The sequence below is a fragment of the Phalacrocorax aristotelis genome, chromosome 5 (genome assembly GCF_949628215.1).
Source record: "Phalacrocorax aristotelis chromosome 5, bGulAri2.1, whole genome shotgun sequence".
Classification (NCBI taxonomy): domain Eukaryota; kingdom Metazoa; phylum Chordata; class Aves; order Suliformes; family Phalacrocoracidae; genus Phalacrocorax; species Phalacrocorax aristotelis.
This window is the reverse complement of record NC_134280.1, coordinates 23001014-23018023: the sequence shown is the minus strand read 5'-3', so window position 1 is coordinate 23018023 and position 17010 is coordinate 23001014. Positions and strand designations below refer to the sequence as shown.

At 39.8% G+C, this 17010-nt stretch overlaps 2 protein-coding genes across 8 annotated transcripts in view; both read right to left on the bottom strand.

Annotated features, from left to right (window-relative positions):
• MYO3B (myosin IIIB) overlaps window positions 1–8938 on the bottom strand; it is a 227026-nt gene extending 218088 nt beyond the window's left edge. Inside the window, exons 1-2 of the mRNA XM_075092498.1 lie at window positions 8820–8938; window positions 5575–5679 (exon numbers count right to left, since the gene is read on the bottom strand). Of these exons, the coding sequence (XP_074948599.1) occupies window positions 5575–5679; window positions 8820–8938 (224 nt within the window). The remainder of the gene's footprint in view (window positions 1–5574; window positions 5680–8819) is intronic.
• A 6521-nt stretch (window positions 8939–15459) lies between these two features.
• UBR3 (ubiquitin protein ligase E3 component n-recognin 3) overlaps window positions 15460–17010 on the bottom strand; it is a 115779-nt gene continuing 114228 nt past the window's right edge. For all 7 annotated transcript variants that reach the window (XM_075093389.1, XM_075093390.1, XM_075093391.1 and 4 more), the window contains 2 exons: window positions 16432–16571; window positions 15460–15817 (listed from right to left, as the gene is read on the bottom strand). In XM_075093389.1, the coding sequence (XP_074949490.1) occupies window positions 15700–15817; window positions 16432–16571 (258 nt within the window). In that variant the 3' untranslated portion in view covers window positions 15460–15699. The remainder of the gene's footprint in view (window positions 15818–16431; window positions 16572–17010) is intronic.

Below are 17010 nucleotides of genomic sequence, written 5' to 3'. Positions count from 1 at the left end.
ACAGCAGGGTACAGTCAGTGCCTGAGGAAGGAAGGAACTGGATGAGAGGTGGAGAAAAGGAGGACCAGCCAGCAAGAGGCTACTGACATGCCTTGTTCCTTACAAAGCAGCAGCAAACAATGAAAATCTCATACTTTCTTCCCCTTCCTCATGTGCCATTACTACAGGCCAATTTTCAGCTGTGTTCAGCAGAGCTTCTTGCCTGCTGTGCAGCATTCAGATGGGAAAGCTCAGCCTTACACTGTCAGACATTTATCCCACGGTAGTAGCATTCTAGCTACAGCCATCCAGCTTTCTGGCTTTGACACAAGGAAAGCATGTATGGCCTCACACAGTGGATTATTCAGGGAACTTCTCTTCCCCAGAGAAGGGAAAATTCCTTGCAGAATTTTTGCACAATTAAACAATAGCAGTTTCTCAAGTTATTTTTCAGGTTTCCAGTGTGGCGCATCAATCCCAAGGCCTTGGTTCATTGCGGGGTTTCCTCTTGCTGAAATACCACACAAAGCAGTCACATCTCATTACTTCAGACAAACCATCCTTTCCCCGCTATTTATGTCACTCATTCAATTCCCAAAACGAGAGCTGTGCACAGATGTGAAAGATGCACGAAAGGCAGGACAAGCTAGAAGGGAACTAGCAGGAGACTGATTCATGCATTAGACAGTTGCTCCTTCTCCGTTTCTACTGGTAGAACTATGAGGAACATGGCTTCATATTTTAGTCTGTAATGCAGAGTCTTTACTAAAAATGCCCACTCCGAACATGTGTCCCGGATGATTGCTGGATACAATGCAGCTTGCTTATTCTGCTGCAGTACAGCTCAGTTCAATCTCATGAAAAAGAATTAAGCAGTAACAAGAAAAAAAGTCCTACTGAATGAAGTGCTGACTGTTCCTGCAGGTGCAAAGCACTCCCAACTTCCCTGAAACAATCAGGCCAAAGGTGCCTTTCTGTCCTCTGGCTCCACATTACTGAAGTTCAGCTGTAGAATAGATTGGTAAAAGTTTAGTGTTCACCTAGCCAGTTATGCTCAGGGTTTGTACAAGGCTTTTTTCCCCTTTCTCCTTTTCTGTTGCTGATCCATAGACTCTGTCTCTCATATGACTTTCTCCTCTCCTGTGTTTCCTTCGGTTAGATCACTAGACTCTAGGGAAGGGAAGTTTGTAATAAAACAGAAGCTACAGACACACAATGTATCACGCTAAGTGCGTTCAGATGACAGCTTAAAACTAGGGCTGGGGGGACCACCAACCAATTTTTTAGGCAGAACAAAAGCAAACCAATACCATAATTCTCAGTACTTCAGAACCCCTTCCTGAATACGAATGTTCTTTGATTACCATCGCAGCACTGCACAGTGTAGCAGCACTTTGTTTGTTATTCCCTTCTCCACTTCCTCAGTGGTAGAAGGCTGGTAAAGACAGTAACTTCTGTTTCTGTGACACAAAATGTTTCTCTTCCTCAGACAAGCCTGCACTCAGGAGAGCCTTGTTAGTGAGCCTCTCCAGGCATTAGCACAGCAAGAATCATTGTCTTTGTCCAATGAACTTTTTACTCTGAATGCATTTGGCAAAAACACTGCAAAACTGGTCCTGGCATCTCTTAAAGCAACCACACAGCCACTGCACTGCTCACTAAATCTCTCTTCCCTGTATTTAGAAAGTCAATAATAGAGGTACAATATTTTTTCTAATCAAGGATTTTGGATCGTACTGGGTGATCACTTACTCTGAACATATATCAACGGGGTAGCACAATTCTGAGGAAGGAAACACATCTAGCCTCACCTTCCAAGGTGCACAAATTTATTGCTGCAGATAATCTTCCTACAGGTTCTTAAGCGTGGAACATGGTGGAGCAGCAAGTACCAGCACAGGAGTGTGAACAAGTTCATCCATGTTTCCAAACCAATCCATCTGCACTTAAACTAACCTTCCATTTAAAAGGGTCTGAAATGGATTTTAGAAATTTATATCCACCTTGCCTTCTAGCCAGGCTACCATGTGAAAATCTTAGCCCAGGAGAAAAATAGCTCTGCTTGGTTCAAGTCACATTTTTATTTCTGGAATAAGACTTCAGTGAACTTTTCTATTTTACTTTATATTCTACAATGTCAATAATTGACACCAACTTGGACAATTAAAGGATATAATTTAGAAAAATAAAGGCATTACAGTTTGAAATTTCACACTAAGAACTGAACTGGACTTCAATTTGGGAGTAAAAAAAGGCTCTGAAAAAGGGATTCTGCGTACTTCCAGAACACATTCCACAAGTCTCCACAGGTTAAGATTCACTGCTTCTGCCAGAAAAACGTCAGTAACTACATCTGATTTGCTGACACTAAACCAATATTATTATACATCTTCATACGAACAGATATTTCTGTATAAGAAAATAGTTTCCCATTTAATTTCAAAATACCTCAGAACAAACCACTGATCCTTGGTTTTCACAGTGCAATGAAACTGGAATTCCAGCACACAGATTTTGAAGGTGAGAATGAAGTGAAAAAAAGCTAGCTTTTAAATATGAAAAATCAAAAAACATTTTGTATTCACACAGAACTGAATGCACGGCTTCAGTGAAATAACTAGAAAGATGTTCCAAGTTATCCTCTTCTCAATTTGTGCACAGTATTGTCTATGGATAATGGTACCTTCTCCTTTCTTTTGTTAATAATTGCATACCTGCATATACCAGAGAGGGAGAATAGGACACATACATTTGCTTGAAGGCATCAAATAATCAAATGTTATAGTATTTGCAGTGTATAGCCCGGTTCACTAGTTACTAGTGGGTCGCTTAAAGGAATACTATATACTAAAGCCAGGTCTATTTTGGTATTTAGGGAACTTACAAAGACTTTTCTTCAGTTATTCATGGCTTTGTCCTGATGTGCCTGAATCCTGTGTCACGTCTACTTACTTCTTGCCTTGGAGTATCTTCTGCCATTTTTAATCATTTAAACCATGGAGATTTTTTTTTCTCTTTGAGTATTGCTTACCTATAGATTTTGGAAAAATAGGCACAGCTGGTCGTCACCTGTAGAGGTAGGATACCCACACAGCCCCAGCGGCAGTACCTGCGTGGCGCTCCACAAGCGGGCCCCAAGCAGCTCAAGACCCCCTCCGCCGCGCAGCCGGTGCCGCGGCCCGCCAGCGGGGCAGGGGCCGCCTCCTCTCCCTCCCTCCCGCAACCCCTGGGGCTGAGGCCAGACTTCTCTGGGTCTCAGGGTAAAGACAAGTTCCCGGCGGTAGCGACGGGCCGCGCCAGCGCCGACTCCCTCAAAGAGGTGACGGCCCCTGCCCCACCCTGAGCGCCAGCGGGCTGTAAGGCAAATGACGACCGCCATTTCAAAGCCCCTCTCCGCTGAGGCGCGACACCCACCCCACACTGCGGGCGGGGCAGCGTCGGAGACCTGGCGGGAGCGAAGCCTCAGCCGAGCGGGGCAGGGCGAGACGGTGAGCTCGGGGCAGGCCTGAAGAGGAGCCCTCTGGCCCCGCCCGGGCGGCGCGCTGAGGCGGCGGGAGCGGCCCCGCGCTCCGCTGCAGGCGGCCGGGTGGTGCGCGCTGTTACCTCAGGGCGGGCCGGAGGGGAAGGGCCCGCGTCTCGCAAAAAAGGTGGCTTAAACACCCTGAGGGAAGCGTAATGGTTAGTGGGCTTTTAAAGGAATAGTTAGGAGGAAGGAATAAAATGAATGCGTATATAGGCGTAGTTATTATTAAATAGCGTTTGCTGAGACTTAACTAAACGCCTCGCTTGTCTCTGTGCATTGAGTTAATTGCCCAGAACAATGAATTGCGAGTGCAGCTCCATCTACGCTGCGAGAAATGGGTCCTGATGAAGGAAATTATTTTGTAAAGCACTTCTCCCACTTTGGCAGCACGTGTGGAGGAGTCTCCCCGCCCCTTTGGGCTTCTCCCTCTTTACCTATTAGCCTTTATTTGAGCTCAGGCATAACCATTTTTCAGGTTGTCTGTGGTTGCCTGATGAGACGAAATTCAGGCAGGTATTTCTCTGATACGTTTTTCTTTGTTTACAAAAAACCTTGGAGAAACAAATGGGAGGCCGTTCCTTTGCTCGATATGCTGATGCTTTTTTCAAGTCAGCACTTCACTTGGGGCTCCGTCTCACTTGGCTTTTTGTAGCCGTCTTTATAAGTGTTTTGCCAACTCATCGTGACCACCCTCAGCTTCTTCCACGGAGTTTTTAATTGTATCTGTCTCATCTAATGAGACATGCTCATCCATAAGATAACAGATCTCTATTTTGGTAGTCAGAAACACACTATTGGGCTCTGATCAGCCTTGCCCGAGGGCTGTGTTTTGGGTGACAATTCCTATCATTCTAATTTAATCTGTTACAAATAAAGAGGAACTGCTGTATTCATCAGCTTCATTGAGCTCTGACTCACTCCGCAGCATCCAGTACCACTTCAAATATGAAAGTGCTAGATCAGTTCTCGTCTATATTTAACAAGTTGCCTGTAATCTGCATAGTTAAAAAAAATTATGGGAAAGGCTTTATATCCATATATCTTCGTTATTTAAGGTGCAAACTTGGAGGAGCAATGGCATTTCTCTACCAGACTCTTCCAGCACCACCTTTATCCATTGCTGCACCAGTTTTGTTTTAAGAAGGCAGTAGTTTCTAACAGTGAGTTGTCATCATTCTGACCAAAGTACAGTATTTTTTTTACCTTTCTCTTGATTAGTGAACTCTGTGCTTTGTAATCCTAAAGACACTTTTTTCTAGCATCCACATTCTAGTAAATTACGTCAAGATAATCCTTTATCAAAACTGAAAGTAGCTGAAGCCAAACCTTGATTCAAGATGGCCAGTAGGAAATGTAAATCCTAAGCATTTTCTCTAATTTAGCCTATGACAACATTAGAAACTGAGGTGATACAAGAGTCTCCAGAAGTTTTGCTGAGCAGTGCTCCATTTCATACTCTTGTTGTTTTGTTGAATTTTTGTACTCTGGAGTATATAAAATCTTTATCACAAGCCATTATTTTCTCTGGTTGCCTGCAATTGCAAAATGCTGTAGTATACAAGATTATATAAATGCTTTAACGACAAATAGTAATATAGACAGCAAATAGTAATATAGACACACATCTGGTCAAGCTGACCATATTGGACAATCAACAGGCTTGTCCAAGGGGGATCTAAATGCTTAATCCTACAAGCCCTCAGTTTACAGAAGTTATAACATACTTTAAAACATGCCTTTCTGTTGTGCATGGGGTTCTAAAATGTCATTGTTCTCTATTAAGTTGTGCAAGAAGCACCTAGATTCAAGCAAAAATAATACCTATGTGCATTATTCTGCACATTTTACCTCAGTATTCTCAAGAATTCTTTGATAATCAGAATCTAGAAGCTCTGGGCATTCCCAGATATCTCCCAGATTTATATGTTGTTTTTTGACCCATAGAAATTTCCTTGATTATCACTAAATAACTTCAGCTCATAGAATCTAGACCTTTGTGAGCGATGTTACAAAAGCTCATTTATATCTTAATCTTCTTTATTTCAATCTCTTGAGTTTGTATTTCCCTGTACCTGCTTGCTTTGTTCTGATGTTGATGGTTTTTCACTTCCTTTTCACTAGGTCCTTGCAGGCCAGCTGGAATCACTTGTTCAAACACTGCAGCCTGTTGAACATACCTGTTTCCAGTCAGGGTATAGTCACAACAGTTTACTACACTGCATGGGAGCTACACAAGTGGTACGCTTACAGATTTCATATCCCAGGGTAGATTTCCAAACAGAGAGTGGGGTCTTTTGTGATGCAGCAATTTTCATTGCAGTGGCTTTGTACATACACCTGGAATTCACAACTTGCCAATACAGTCATCCATGAATCACAGAAATACCATAATATGGAATTCAAAAAGGCAGCTAAGGATTTAAAATTATGAAGGGGAAAAAAAAAAAAAAGAGAGAGAGAACCCCAACCCCCCCTTATCTTAATTCTAATTTGCCCATTTCAGCAGGAGTAAATTTCGGATCACACAACCCTTCCATTTTTGTAATGTTATACAGGTTAAAGGAATAGGTTTATTTTTAGTGACATCCTTTACTTGCACCTGAACTTCAGAGGTTTGCCTTTGTTAGCAGTCAGGCTGTTAATGTTACTGTTTGCAGTAATAGGAAGAGTTGTCAGTCCTAAACTACGATATACATGAACATTGCTTATCTTGAAGTCAGACCTAAACAAGCCATATTTAACTGCAGCCGTTATTTTTTTGTTGTCGCTTGCAAATCTCAGGTGGAAAAGAACAACTCTTAGTTGTAATATTTCTGATTACACGTGCAGTGATGATTGACAGTGGCTCCACTAATGCAAGCTCAGTGGGAAATCAAGCCATTCCTAGCCTTTCTTTAGTCTGTATTTGGAAATTATATAATTTGTCATTTGTATGGCCATGGCTAGATGCCAAAAGGTGAAAAGCTATTATTAAATGAGATGTTATAAAATGCTATGGCCTCAAGAATCGAATGGGAATGGAGCACTTCTTAGGCAGTAAATAGTCTACAGTATTTAACTGATGAGACTTTCTAAAGTGTATTCTTATGGAAGCATTCAATTGCTGAATGTTAAGTAGGTTTGGGGGTTTTTTTGTGAACATGTTGGTGTTTAAATTGACATACAGTAGTAGTGAAACATGTAATCAACAAATTATAAATTAATCATAAAACATCTCATAATGGAACCTACTCTTTCTGTAATTAAAAAGTTGAGATGCACTGTCTTATCCTGATTTATAATCTTAAAACCTTATTTAAATGGATATACACAAACATTATTCTCTACAGTAAATCACTTTAAAAGTCAGGAGGACTTAATGCATTTTAAATACCGGTTCATCTCTGTGTGCATTTTTCTTTGCCCAGAGATGGACTTGTGAGTACAAACAGAATGCATGATTGCATTAACCTACACACATCATAAACACTGGTGAATCAGAAGTTAATGTAGTAATACCAAACAGGTTTGCTAGAAGGGGAAAAAAACAGTTGCTGAAGACTTTAAGGACACTGCTGAAACATGTACTACTACTTTGAGAATCTTGAGGTGGTTTTAAATTCCGCCTATGCAAATACGGATACAGCACTCTGATCTGTACATATCTGAGTTACTGCGTATTGTGTCATATAATCTCGTCCTACCAGGTCACATAGGTGCTACTTCAGTTTTCCTTTCTTGGCTTTTAAATAAATGCAAATGCACCTTGTTCAAGGGTTGCCACCATCTTGGAGAAACATTAAAAACTCTTTGGTTCAACCAGTTCTTCACATGTCCCTTTCTTACCTCAGCAGTTCATCAGCCTTCTGCTTAGTTATTAAGGAGAACTCACAGTAAGACTTCCCTCCATCAGTGCTTGCCTCCTCTTCCAAATCATGTCGTATTTTGTTCACATAGAAACATCCCCAGTCCTACTTGCTACTTTCCTCATCTGCATCTTTGCATAAGAGTAGGGTTGCTGTAAAAAGAATAAGGTAAAGGGAAGGATAAGGTACGCAGAGACCCTGGTGTACTGTCATTACTAATAGCTCCCCATGAGAGTCCCAGAGCCCATTTCCAGTCCCAAATCTGGGCTCAGGCTGCAGGAGAGTAGGTCAGGGCCCCTGAAGGAAACAAAGCTGCCAGTTCTCAGCCTGCTGAGCTGAAGACCAGAGTCTCTGCTCTGTCCTGGAGCAACTGAAGCAAAATGCTTCAGTTCAGAGTTCTCATCTCTGAATCATAATTTCATCCTGAGTGCTCCCCATCCCATTCACCACCTGAGAGGAAAAGCAGGGTATGTGCAGGTAAAGATACAGTAAGCTGTGACCAGGGAGTCTAGTAGCCAAGGTCTTATTGCAGTTAGGCTTTCATTTAGACAGACGTCTGAAATGACAGCACCTAGCTTTGACACCTCTGTGCATACTTGCATAGAAGGATGGTTGCTCGAGCTGAGACATGTAGTTTTGTTCTCATTTGCACTGGTAGAAGAAAAATCCCAAATACAAAACTACATTACCTGAATACAGAGGACAGCAAGGGCAAAGCAACTGAGCAGTTTTACAGCACGGATTCGAAGCAAAAAACAGCAAAGGGGACTGAAAAGGAGAGCAAACCTCCATTAAAAAAATTATTCAGCTATGAAGGAAACAAAAAACTGTCAATGTTAACGTAAGAGTGGATTCCACTGCCTCTGAAATCAATGGAAGTAATTGAGAATAATATTGGAGCTTTATGCATATATTCAAAGATGATTTAAACTAGAAGTCAGCAGCTGCAGAGTAGTCAAATAAGGACTATAGAAGTGCAGCAAAACTCTTCAGGCAGCACAGCATTAAAGGCTAATTACACTTGCATCGGGAAAGAGCAGGAGAAGCAGTACAACAATGTAACAGTTCTAGCCAAGACTAAAGTGCAAGGTACATAACCATAGTCCAGCCCTTACAAATCATAAGCACAAACTGCAGACCTCAGGCAGACGCCTGGAAACAGAAGGGGGGAGATGGAATGCCTGATGCAGAGATAGCACTGCAATGTAAATAGCATTGCTGAACTACAGTGAGTTAGAATTATATTGGATTCATTCCCAGCTCTAAACTCCAGAAGAAAGGTGACTCAGAGGACTTAAAAGCCAACAACAAACGATACACATAGAAGAGCCTACATGCTCTATATTCTAGATATGAATTTACAAGAGAAGGATCCACAGAGCTTCTAGCAAGCTATGTGTACCACTGTTACGGTACCTAATGCGTAGCTCTTCTACAGCGTGAGTCAGGTTACCCAAATACCATAAACTTACCCTTTATTCTGCAGAGCTGGAGTGTGATGCTCCCCAGAGCAATCCTTAGCCTTGCTTTGTACAGCTGTCTTCACAGAGGCAGCAGTAGAATGACTGGGAGTGCCATTGCAACCTCTCATGGCTACAACAGGAATTATTGCTGGGCAGACTTGGCAGGATTATTATGTTTTAGTCTCTGAATTTACCTTTAGTGGATGAACATCTGAAGCACTGAGTGGCCTATGTCACTCAAATGCTAGGTCTGAGTAAGCATGCAGGACATTATTAAGAAGTTTGGAAGGTGAACTGATCCAAATAATCGTTTCCTTTTCTCAAAGTTCCTTCTTCCCTCTTCCCACATACAGCATATTTTTTCCCCCATAGTACAAAAAATTAAAAGCTGCAGAATGAAAAAGTAAAATAAGATGGTACTTCACGTGAAGAATATCCTATGCAAATTCCCAATAATTATGCTGTATATGCCTCTAATAAATAGCAGTGCTGAGTAAGAGAAATCTACAGTTCTTTATTTACTTGCTGCTTTTTTTCTTACAGCTAATGAGCTCCCTTAGTGTTCAAAATCCATCTTGGCTGCCACACACTTACAAAGGTAAATCACTTGAATAGGCTGAGCGTTCTATTTATTGTTGCTAGGGGAACCACCTTGTTGGTATTCACCAATGTAACATGTCTTTTGACATGTGTTTCTGAGGACCAGATGCAACACAGCTGTGCAGCCTTCAGTGAAAAAATGTATTGCAGCATCCTTGGAAATACACTTACACAGAAAAGCACCGTTACTGTAGTACCTTAGCTTGAGATTGTTTTGGATTTCTTACTTGTTTCTTTAGACAGATAAGAATTATAAAATTATACGTAATAATCTGAGTAATATTCCCTAATTCTGCCCACAATTTAAACACAAAGAATTCCAGTCTGTGAAGTAAGATAGGTGCTATTTAGCAACACTAATTTTATTTTAAATATTCTTTTCCTTGCATAAGGAAAATTTTCCTTACAAAATCTTGCTATTATCAGTTTTGTGACTAAAAAAAACCCAATCCAAGCAGGGATAAAGCAGAAGTATGAGCTGTTTCTGAATAGCCAGCTATCTGAAGGTTATTTGAATGACTTCAGTCACCTGCTGGAAAGTACCAATTGTACAAATACAGCACTAGACTCATGAAAGGCAATAAGCATCTTTGACTCTCAGAATATATTTGTTTCTTGAGATAGCAGCTTCTGGCAGGGGAAAAAAAGAAAAAAGATGATGTAGAGATATTGAAGAGGTATAATTATGTCCAGAGTAACAGCTGACTATGGGAAACAAACCAATTTTGATTTCCTGGTGATTTTGATTACTGCTAAAGTATCTGTGTGGAAAGGAGTGACATTTGAGGTTGGAGGCAGCAAATCATAAAAACCTGCAGAAAGCATGAAAGTGAAGCATGAAGGGACCATATCTCACTTAAGTCCCGGGTGCACATTTATATTTTTTTGATGATCCTACTACCTGGATTGCTGTCACCCCACCTGATCTACCATTATAGAGCAGCACTTCTCTGATTTACCTCCTGAATCAAACCGGAGGTGTTCCCTGTCTTAAATGAGCTTACAAGCTAGGTGTGAGACAAAAGCAACAGGCTAAAGCAGAGAGAAAGAGAACCGACATGAAACAATACTTAACAGTCCATTCAGCTGCCCTGAAAACCTTAGTTTAACAAAACCTGCAAGTCTATAGCTTATAGGATGCATAACTTTATACCAGCGGTTCCAGGTACCTTGTTACAGAGCTCTCCGAGATTAAAACAGCAGCTCTATACTAAACTCTTTCAAGAGCAATGGGAAGCTGTCCTAGAACATGGGCAGTATCTTTTAGGGCCTGTGGAGTTACCCTAAAAAAACACAAAGTGAATTTTAAGTTTTCAAAGCTGATGTATAAGAAATCTAAAATGACTAGCGCTACAGAGCAAGAAAGCAGCCACAGCCTCTATGAACTAGTTTTCAAGCTCAAGCTGTAGCCCCAGCTATCCCTGCATAAAGTGCTCTGAGAGAATGCAATCTCATTTGCAAAGTATTGTTACAGTGGCAGCAGGCTCTCCAGCTGTTTTAGGGTTCTTTTGTTGCAGAATACTGCACAAAAAGGGTAGGTGCATATACAAGATGGAGACAACAAAGACATTAAAAAAGTGGCTGCATTAGGTGGAGAGAGCCCCAGCTTTTTAAAGAAACAGAAGGAAAAGGCTTCTCAAAGCAATCTGTATTAGTGGCTTCAAGAGCCAGGTGCAAAGGATATTCCTTGACACCTGAAAAACAAAGGCTCATTATCTGCTTTAGGTATTTGGCAGTACTTACATTAATCCCCAAGAACATGTTGTTCTGATTTGTTAAGTGCCTCAGCACACAGTTCCATTCTACTTTAATATGGGACCCATACACATTTGGTCACCACATTTAAGGCCAAAGCTCAGAGGCAGTAGATAATGCCCAACACTTAGAAAAATTGTTAAAATGAAGGAAGAAATACACTTGGGTGTTTTCCCAGTTTTAATCTCTGAAAGGTATTTTTTGTTGTTGTTGAAACAATAAAAAAATTAAAAATCCAACCATGAGGAATAAGACCCCTATAACTGTTTTCAGTCAAAATCATTAAAAAGTTTAGTAGTCATGAGTTGAAAGCACTCCTATGATGGGAAATGTATTGGGCAACAGGAGGTGTAAGCGATCCTGGTAGCTAAAATAACACAGACATTATGGGCAACATAAGAAATTGACTGAGGGAGTTCTATTTTACAGGAAAACACGTTTCTCCCAGAAAATTCCTGCTCCATGACAGAATATAATGGAAGAAAAAAAAAAAAGCTTTAGCTCCAGTCCTTAAAACATTTGTTTCCATACTCAGTGGAAATGGAAAGGTTTAACATCCATGAGGTACATAAAGGGGATAAAGACAAAAGGAACAGTAAGTTGTTTATTGGGTAGTAAATGGTTCAATGATGTGAGGGGTTTCCATGGAACCAGCTCCTGTTTTCACAAATTAAGAGACCAGCCTGCTCTACATCAAGTGACAGAATTACAAGAAATGGCTTTTCAAATAATGGTACTTTCATGAAGCTCATTTTGAGGCATTTTAACTGGGACTCAGAGCTCAATTTAAAACACTTTTCAAAAGTGGGCTTTTTTCACATTATCCTGGTACCATGCAAACCCATACTTTGCAAAAATAATATTTTAGGGTAGTAAGATTAGCTTTTTAAAACTATATTTTATTTATCAAGATTCCATTTTGCTTTCTCAGTAGAATTTCAAAGAAACACAACATTTGAAGCATGTGGCATTAAATCTGCTGAATAGTGTTAGTGGTAAGAAAGTACAAATGACACAGTGAATAAAAAAATGAAAAACCTATCAATTAAAAGGGTTTTTAAAATTTATTAGAACACGTTGGCCATTTATACAGCTAAGACTTCACAAAGTGTTTGACTTCACTGAGAATATGCTTTCCTCCTTAAGGACATCCATTTCCAGCAATTAATAGCTAGTACAGCTTAGCAAGATTACAGCTGCAGCAACAGGACATTATAGGGGCAGAAGAGGCAAGCTGAGTGACGAGGCAGGGGCTGGGGCTCTTCACAGTGCACGAGCACTTGCAGGCAAACAACTGCCCGTCTAAGAAAACACGAGAGTAGGGGCTCAGGGCACTGTGCCCCACCAAAAGGAGGCATTCATGTAGCATGGCCTTCTGAGCAGCAGCACGGACCTCACCAGCTGCAGTAAGCAATCCACACAACGCAAACTGTCACACAGAGCCAGCTTCCGCAGATCACACGCGCTCCCTCATACCCCGCAGTGATAACCGAGAGCTGTGAACCTCCACGCACGGGGTCAGCTTCAGTTCATTCCTGTGGTTTTCTAACTTTGCAAACAGCATTTCATTCCTACGTAGCATAATGCTCAGACAGACTCCATTCATCCTTACCCCCACCTCTGAGAAAAGAAAGTGAAAAGCAGGACTGCAGAATCTGGGTGAGATGAAAATTAGATCTAAATCGCATCAGGATTGGCACAAAACTCACTGTCTCCTCTGGCAGCTGCACACGCAGCACAAACTGATCTCATGGGTTTCTGACGTAAAGAATAACATTTTTTGGGTACTGTAGCAAAAGACCCTCTTTTTAAAGGAAAATCTCATTTGCTTGTGAAATACCAAGAGTTATCCAAGATTTCTATTGCAGAAGTGATTAAAATATTCACTGAAAATTTCAGGCCACCACTAAAAAAAATAGCCACTATTCTTCAAAGGTCGAGGTCAAAACAAGACCGTTTCACCAAATTTCTCAAAGGTCAAAAGAAAAGGAAAAATTTAATACATAAATAGATACATTCATCAAATTGAAGGAAGAGAATTGACAGAAGAGAAGATCAAGCACAGTTTTCCCAGAAGTACAATTTTCTCAGCTTGGCATTTTAATTTTAGCAGTTTGCAGCAGCAACGCTGTAGTAGCTGGCATAAAATCAAGCACAACTTCAAGCGGTATAGTTATGAGTAAAATAAAATAATCCAAAATACATGACTGTGTGCAAGTAGCAAAAAGAAAAAACCATACCAGATGTCCTCTCTATGCAAAGTACTTCGCATGCGTAAGCTTTTGACATTGAAGTAACTGCCTGGCTATCGGGTGGAATTCAGTAATGGCTACGTGTGGATGACTGGCATAGAGAAAAAATTTTACGAACGCACAGATTGACAGTAGACTTTTATTAACATATCTTACAATGTCGATTACTGTATTCCTAGTTTTATACTCTTCTGATGTGTTATAAAGGTTGATTTAGATTCTACAGTAATGTACTGTACTTAAATGATCATTCATACAGGATACCACACCAGAACATTTGAGTAATACACACACACACCACTCTAGTTTGGACCTGTTATTTTTTAAGGTTAGCTTAGTAAAGTAGGATTAAAAAAGTTACGGGGGAAATCAAAGTTCTTGTTTAGCAGCATGCAAGGATATTCAAGTACAATTTTTCAACCAAGTGATTTTTTTTTTGTTGTTTTTAAATTGACTGGTGACTAATTCACCAGTTTTGAACACTACAAAATACCCAAATGTTAAAGTTAAGGCTAATAGTTTTACTTCACATCCATATGCACAACCAGAGAACATTCCATTTTAAATAAAACACAGTAATCAAATTCTGAATACATTATCTCTTGTAAATATAGCATTGGAGCTTCAAACTACAGATTACTCAAGTTCATGAGCCCTGTAATAATGTTATGCTGGAGATGTAAAGAATCTTTTTGCTCTTTAACCACACTTACAAAATGGCCTGATATTCATAATGAGCAATGCAAAAATATTACAGGCAGAACTTATAATACAGTATCAAAAAAGTAATATTTTGGAAAAGACATAGCCATTTAGTTGGTGAAACAGTAATTTTAATCTTACAGGAAGTATTGTAATACTTTTGAAATATATATATATTTATAAGTATGTATAAAATACAGCATCCTTTATTGTGGGGGTTTTTGAATTGCAGGTATCCAGAAAAAACTCATCATATTTACTTACTTTTTCCTTCTGGCCATTCCCCTCGATTGCTATACAGTCATTTTATTTCCCCTGTACACTTTTCACTAGATAATGACTTCCACTGGGGAACTGTTTTCATTGTATATGTGGTTTTATCATAAGATGGTTTTATTTTACACATATAAATTTTATTTTACACGCAAGCTATGAAAGTCCAGGAACATACAGTACTATCAGGAGCTGCTTGGTAGTACTGTATGAAATAGCCAGCAAATGTCCAACACCTGTGAAAAACGTGAGTAGCAATATATTACATACCAGTATTTTAACTATAATCTTTCCCACCTACTTACACGGTGGGGGTTTAGCCCAGTCATGCTTGTTGTCACGAGTTTTTTTAGCCCTCTAAGCATAAACTGTTTTGGCATTCATCCGATGAGGCCACACATGCACTGGTGGTTCACCCGGGCTATCTCTGGTGATTTTTTTTTTTTTTTTGATTTTTAGGAAACCAAGCAGAAAGGACAGTGATTACTCTAAACAGCAATTTCTGTATGTGTTATCACTAACAGTTTATTCAACTGATACAGAAAAAAAAATCTCCTTTCTGGAAAAGAAAAAAAAAAAGAAGAAATAATATTGTTTTCTGGATTACAATAAGAGCAATAAGACACCTAATTTACAGCTATTTCACTTATTTATGGAGAAAAAAATACGAAATTCCTGAGAATGCGTAAGTTTTCAGTAATGCCTGAAATATTTCAATAGACTTCTCACAATTAGTGAAACACTCTTTAAAGCTCAACTTTCAGACCAATTGTTACCATAGTCTCACAATCATTTTACAAATCCTGTTTAATTACAAATGCATATCAAGCAAAAACCCCAAACCAACACAAAAAAGGCAAAGAAATTTTATCCAACATATTTAGTAGATGTACTAGACATATACACCATTTGAGCAAAAATTGCTAAAAACTCCATTCCACGCAGAGAAAATAAAAGCCTGACAGCTATCCCTGGGGTGCCTAAACAACTGTAAGTAAAATTTGTGCTTCTTACCAATAATGGACTTTAAAAATAAACAAAAGAAAAATGGACTACTGAGTGCAATCAGATTGCTCACACCATTTTGAGAATTTAATTGAAAATTATTGTATCATTATTTAGTAGCAACAGCGGCCAATTCTGTGAAAATGTCACATGTTGACAGAGTTCTATTTCCCTTTTATGCCTGTACCCCACTCTACCCCAAGCCAAAGAGCTAAACTCCCATACAATTAAAGCTATTGTCAGTCAAGATGCATTCATTCGTGGTAACAGCAATGATGTGGTGTGTAGATGATGATCGTGATTTACAAGCCATTATAATGTGGCCCCCATCTTTTATTGATATGATCAAAAGTGTGAGACACCCACTGCTGCTCAAGCACTTTGTATCTTTCCTTGCATATGTAGAGAGGTTTACCACGCCTGTGGGGGGGGGGGGGGAATAGAAGAAAAAAAAAGAAAAACAAATGGTTAATATGCCAAGTAAATGGAAAACTGCTTCACTATATAATCAACATATGATACTCATAAAACTTCTTTTCCCAGGGAAGTGTGCATTTTTATTGGTGAGGGGCTTTTGGTTTTGCTTCTAATAAGAGAACTACTGGGACTTCCCTTTCTCCCTCTTGGATAGCAGAATCCAGAAACCATTTTTTGTTCTCTCAGGCATGTGTAGCTTCGAAGCTACACTCCTTCCCTGCACGGGAATCCAACTGCATCATTTGATTAAGGGCCAAACAACAACGTTGGGAGAGAAGTGTTTCCCAGCGCAACACTCAGAATTGACCGTCATTGGGAATGGCAATACAGGAGTCTCTCTTTTGGGTGCCTGGTGTGTATAACTCAGTGATCGTGATTACACTACCTTTGGGCCAAAAAAAGAAGAAGAAAAGTCAGTGCAACTTGCAGTAAACAGGGATTTTCCACTCAAGGAAGATAAAGATCTATTAGTATCTGTTATTGCATGTACTGCATAACATAAAAGTTGATGCACACAGAAAAGCAACAATGAAACACGCTTGTAATGAAAACGTTACCTAAGATCTCTGTCTTCTTCACCGTGTGCATCTAGATAAACAGAACCCCACAGGCAGAAACGATGGCCTCGTATGATGATGATTACGGATGCATTAATCAAAAGAAATATTCCTGTCCCGGCTCCACAGTTTTGAGAATGCTGTAATAATACGGGTGTAGAAAGGGAAGAGTGCAAAGTTTCTGTTAATGTCTGTCAACTTTGTGACAAAAAGGATTTAAAAAATAGTAATTAGTTTTGCTTGAAATAAGGTACACACATTATTCAGTAAGAAACACTTCGACAAGGGATAGCCTGCCCCAAAATTCTGCAAGCAAACTAGAACTCTATGTCTTGTGCTGCCATAACAACACTTGCATTCAAAAATGGTTCCCTACTCAAAAAGTGGGGATATTCGTTATCATGTAGGAACAGAATTACCTAACAAAAATATTCTCCACAATATTTTGAACTCGCTGTGGTACAGCAAACTGTATAGCATGACCAAATATTTTTCACGGATGGCAAGAATGAGAAAAAGTATTCAGAAAAACTTAATATTACCTCTTTTAAAATAGTCCCTATTGCTAAACATTTGCTT